We start from the raw sequence: 5,778 nt of genomic DNA, 5'->3' as shown, positions 1-5,778 counted from the left end.
GTTGTGGCAGGTGCCTGTAATTCCAGCTACTCAGGAGGCTGAGGCAGGAGAATTGCTTGAACCTGGGAGGTAGAGGTTGCAGTGAGCCAAGATTGTGCCACTGCACTCCAGCCTGGGTGACAAGAGTGAGACTTCGTCTCACAAAACAACAACAACAAAAACCCAGATATGCCAGCTTTTAAAGTCAAGAGATACAGTTTTTGTTTCTGGTTCTGCCATATCTTGCTTTGTGAAGTCAGACAATTCAGTGTCTTTAGGTCTAATTGTTTCCTTGCCTCTAAAATTAGGATCTTATGATTCCTTCTAGTTGTGAAATACTCTGATTCTACTCTTACTACTTTTATTATTCTCAAGTTTTTTTTTCTCATTTTGCAATTTGATCTAATGTTTCTACAACTTATAGTTTCTTTACAATTTAGATTCAATTTACACTGTAACTTTTAAGCAAAGATTTCATGAGGGAAAAAAACCTAGATTTTCAAATAACAAATACTCTTTGCTATTAAGCAAAAATCAATTTATGAAAACATGTTAGAGAAAAAGAAAACTGATGTTTAATTTATTTTTAAAAAGAGGTCAGATTTTATTAGCACTAGTAAGGTTTGCGCTTTCAAGGTACAAGGTGATTAATGTTTTTCATGTCAACCATAAGAAGATATAATAGGAAGACATTAGTTTTTACTACCTGGGAATAAACAATAATTACATTTTTAGGCTATTAAAATGTTTCTTTCTTTCTTTCAGATTTTACCCAAATTATTCTAGGAGTATCTTCAGAGATTATATCATTTTCATATTTGATGAAAAAACTTTAAAATATGGAAACTCTGTTCAAAGATAAATGAGTTTTAGGAGTCAGGCACATACCCAGGCTAGAGTAGTCTGTTTTTCTTACTATTGCTCAAATATCACTTTGATAAAATGATTTTTAAAAAATTGCAGGTAGTATATTCCTGCCAAAGGCAGAAGAATCAGACTTAAAAAATAATATGCTTTAGCTTTTCTTTGAACACAACGGCTCCTGTGAAATGCAGCAAGCTTCAGCTGCATCGCATGTGCCCAGTTGCCTCACCTCTAATTCTTTGAGGTAGTTAACTGTTGTTTCTTGTCTCATTAATATGACTAGGTCATGAGGATGCTTCAAGTTCATTGGTGAATCCACCTGCAAGCAAGCAATAAACAAACAAAGCTCAGATTCATTAATGCTTGTTTGGATTAACAAAGTCTCCTTTAATATGCTTTAAATTACTGTTCATTCACCATTGTAATCAGTGTTATTCCTCAGCAAAACTCAAGGAGTATTTCAAAGTGATCACATGTAAATGTTAGCAAAGGAAATGACAAGTTCAACAGTTGTCCTGTGAACTCCAACTTGGAAGAAAAAGCATTCAAAGTACATATCCTGACTTGACAGGTGATGTAATAGCAAAGAAGTATTTGGCAATGATTGATAAAGTAACTTCCTTAAATGATATTTCATGCCTGTCACAATAAAAAATGAATTGTCTTGTTTTGATAGCACATTTTATATCTGAATAGGCTTGGAAGTGATAAAAGGAAAATATTAAATGCACCTTTTTTTGAAAGCTATTTGTAGAAGTCATAAATCAAAGATAATATAAAACAACCTTGAGATTTATTACTTATTGCTCATGTTCTCTGGATCAACAAATCAAACAATTATGTTGAAGCTGTAGAAAAAAGGAACACTCATATACTGCTAGCTGGCTTATAAATGTGTTCTCATTGTTTGGAGTGTCATTTGACAACATATATCAAAATGTTACAAGTGCATAACCTTTGAGCAAAACAAAGTCTAGGAAACTATCCTACAGACATTGTTCAATACGTAGGCAAGGATATACATAAGGATACTCACTACAATATTTGTAGCTGCAAAAGTAAAATTAGAAACAACCTAAGTCAATCAATAAAGTGACAGAGAGATCCACTGTCCAAAGGAATGGGATACAGAAAAAACGTTAAAGCTACTTCCAGTGACCAGAGTGTAAGAGCTTTACATAAGGAAGCAGGAGAAGGTGCTTAATTTACAACTCTGTCCAGACATCAAGAGATAGCTATTTAGTACATGACTTTACAGGTATTTTTAAATGAGATTTTTAGGAAAAATAAAATTGGGGGAGGGAAGGACCTGTGGAAGTATGACAGTCCCATTCCAAAATGCCTAACCCAGGCTGAGCGTGGTGGCTCACGCCTGTAATTCCAGCACTTTGGGAGGTCAAAGCAGGTGGATCACCTGAGGTCGAAAGTTTGAGACTCAAAAGTTTGAGACCAGCCTGGCCAACATGGCGAAACCTCATCTCTATTAAAAATATAAAAATTAGCTGGCATGGTGGCGCAGGACTGTAGTCCCAGCTATTCGGGAGGCTGAGGTAGGAGAATTGCCTGAACCTGGGAGGTGGAGGCTGCAGTAAGCTGAGATTGCACCAATGCACTTCAGCCTGGACAACAGAGCGAGACTGTCTCAAAAGAACAAAAAACAAAACAAAACAAAACAAAAAAAATGCCTAACTAGTCTGTTTACCTGATATGTGAAGAATTGCAAGAAAGAAAAAAATGAGATAAATGAAGATTGAAAGAACTATTTAAAGCATAACTTAGCTTTAGATTAAAAAGTTACTAGATAACAAAGTTTTATAATATTTCAATAGCATGGGTCTGGTCAACATTCAATTGTGAGGAAGTACTTATAATTTCCTTGAAGCTTTTAGTTCAGCAAAGATACAGAGGAGGCATAAAGATAAAAGTATTAGCAGAAGGAAGGGAGTTCACTGACAGCTGTGTTTCTCTTTTTGAGGTGACACAAAATGGCAAAGATCTTTGCCAGATAAAGGTTGACTGCAGAAGACTTATAGCCTGACATACATGTTTTCTGAGGTGCTTTCAAGTTCTTAAATTTTAAGATGTATGATAACTGTCTTTGGAAAATGTTAATGTGAATTTCTCACCTCTCAAATACTTCTCCTCCTTAGAAGATTATCAGAGTATGTTTGACAACTTTGTAACTACAGTTACATGCCAAATAACATTTCAGTCAATGGCAAACTGTGTATGTGATGGTGGTCCCATGAGATCATGAGATTATAATACTTTTTTTTTTTTTTTTTAGTCTTGGCCCGATTTTTTGGGGCTGGAGTGCAGTGGTGTGATCTCGACTCACTGCAACCTCTGCCTCCCCTGTTCAAGCGATTCTCCTGCCTTAGCCTCCCGAGTAGCTGGGATTACAGGCATCCACCACTACGCCCAGCTAAATTTTTGTATTTTTAGTAGAGATGGAGTTTCACCATGTTGGCCAGCCTGGTCTCGAACTCCTGACCTTGCGATTCGCCTGCCTTGGCCCCCAAAGTGCTGGGATTATAGGCATGAGCCATGGCGCCCAACCTAATACTGTATTTTTACTGTGCCTTTTCTATGTTTAGATACACAAATACTTACCATTGTGTTACAACTGCCTACAGTACCATAACATGCTGTACAGGTTTGTAGCCTAGGTGTGTAGTAGGCTGTACCATCTAGGTGTGTGTAAGTATACTCTATGATGTTTGCACAAGGCTGAAATCACCTGATAACATTTCTCAGAACACATCCCCATTTTTAAGCAATGCATGACCACGTTATAATATCCATTCAACCAATAAATGTTTATAAGCCAGGCCCACTATGAGTCAATGTTTAGAGTCTATGTACTCCTGTGCTATATACAACCTGTAAAAGAATGGTAATATGCCATTCAAAGTCTTTAGCATTGAAAAGAGGCGCTATAAGCCCAGAAGCAAAAAAGAGACAGGAATTAGAGAGAGGCAGGTTAAAAAGGACATAATGAACACACAAGATCTCAAAGCACTTTACGGCTTTTTCACAAAGGATAAACAACCCTACAAACTTCCATTGCTGCACAGCACAATAAATGATGCAAACAATAACCTAACTGTAAAGAAAAATTAGAATAATTTTCACTTAACTTTAAGGAGGTGAAGAAATCATGAAAAGTATTTTAGAGAAAAATTTAAACTACAGGGAAAACCTGATCAAGTACCTGGAAATTAGAGTCTATGGAATTCCATTATTCAGAATGATTCATTCTCTAAGAGTTCCAAGTAAACAAAATTTGACTGTTACTGTAGCAATTTATTATAATAAAGAAAATGACAAGCCATATAAGGCAATTCAATTTCATTTTCCTTTTAATACATTATATAAGTACAAGTTGAATATTCCTTATCTGAAAATCTGAAATCCGAAATGCTCCAAAATCCGATATTTTTTTAGTTCACTGGAGCATTTTGGATTTTGCATTTTCAGATTAGGAATACTCAAACTGTACATGTATCCAATTATATATAACATGAGTAAATATTTTACTCCTATCAAATTATTTTCATGTTTTGTATTAATTAACCAAGATATTGTTAATATCTATACCTCCAATCTGGAGCCCTATCTCAACGAATTCAGTAAGTTCACATGGAAACATGGAAATATCACTCACTATACGAGGGTAATTATTTCACTGCCAAATCAGATTAAAGGTGAACATTTTAACCAATCTAAGAGTATAAACATTTTTGATGTCCTACAAAAACAAATTTGAGTCAATCACTTTTTAATTATTCTTTATGGCAGAAAACTGAACATTTCTGTTGTAACATTAATTCAAGCTCTCATGTGCAACTTATTCTTCATATACACTGCACACTTTTACTGTTTTTTAAATGGTATTCACTTGAGTACACGAAAGCAACATGGGAAACTCACTCTTCTCCAAATAGCAGTTGGAAACTGATGAATATAATCTTAAATTATGCCATTCTCATTTAAAAGTTTTCCCCTTAAGTTAGAAACTAGGGACAAAATAATTTTAAAATTTTAATTCAGAATTAAAGTTATTTAAATATTAAGATAATATGAAGGAAAACATAAATCAAAATCTCCAAAGCCGCCAACATTTTGCCTCTATGTAAAATGTGAAATGGTTCTGTTGAGTGAATATTTGTAGTGTCTGCTATGCAATATCCGTAAGTCCCTCCTTGTGGCAAAAGCACCCCACTTGCTTCCTTCCCCACATGGGAAGCTCTTGTCAGAGAATTCCTTTCCCTTGGTCATGGTGATTATTTCTAAGATACTACTCTGGTAAGGTCAGTTGGTCCTAAAGAGACTCTAATCCAGAACTTTGAGCTATTGGTAACTAGCCATCTTGTATCTACATGGGGCCTGAGAATGGGGATGAAGCAGCAAAGAAACAGAAACAGAAAAAGCGATCCTTGTTGTACTATTTGAGTCCTAAATCAAACTGTATCTGCAGCCCTTAGAATCTGCCCAAACGGTCCAGTGAAAACTTTACAATACAGAAAGTATTGGTGTGTTATTTCTAAACTTCCACCTAATTTTCACCAACGTCCCTCTGCCTAGGTCATCTTATTACTACTGTGGCTCTTTTAAGAGCCTCTGTGCCTTGGAACATACTGCTTCCTCTACCTGGAATGCACTTCTATCCTTGTGCCGTACATGAAGGCCAAATGACATTTCTTTTGTGAAGACATCCTTGAGTTCCCATAGCACTTTATACACACTTCTGTAATAGCGTTTATTATATTTAATTACTATATGTCTGTCTCTCCAAAACATTTTTGACCATAATCACAGCTGGTTTAAATTTAAATACAGATAGGCCGGGCGCGGTGGCTCAAGCCTGTAATCCCAGCACTTTGGGAGGCCGAGACGGGCGGATCACGAGGTCAGGAGATCGAGACCATCCTG

General features: G+C 36.0%; 1 protein-coding gene across 3 annotated transcripts in view; it reads right to left on the bottom strand.

Annotated features, from left to right (window-relative positions):
• Window positions 1-5,778, bottom strand: part of TTC17 (tetratricopeptide repeat domain 17) — a 146,344-nt gene that overhangs the window by 118,837 nt on the left and 21,729 nt on the right. For all 3 annotated transcript variants that reach the window (XM_011963261.1, XM_011963262.1, XM_011963263.1), the window contains exon 2: window positions 1,073-1,162. In XM_011963261.1, the coding sequence (XP_011818651.1) occupies window positions 1,073-1,162 (90 nt within the window). The remainder of the gene's footprint in view (window positions 1-1,072; window positions 1,163-5,778) is intronic.

Source organism: Colobus angolensis, unplaced genomic scaffold, assembly GCF_000951035.1.
Source record: "Colobus angolensis palliatus isolate OR3802 unplaced genomic scaffold, Cang.pa_1.0 Scaffold61, whole genome shotgun sequence".
Classification (NCBI taxonomy): Eukaryota; Metazoa; Chordata; class Mammalia; order Primates; family Cercopithecidae; genus Colobus; species Colobus angolensis.
The sequence above is the reverse complement of the archived record's forward strand: the minus strand, read 5'-3'. Positions and strand labels throughout refer to the sequence as shown.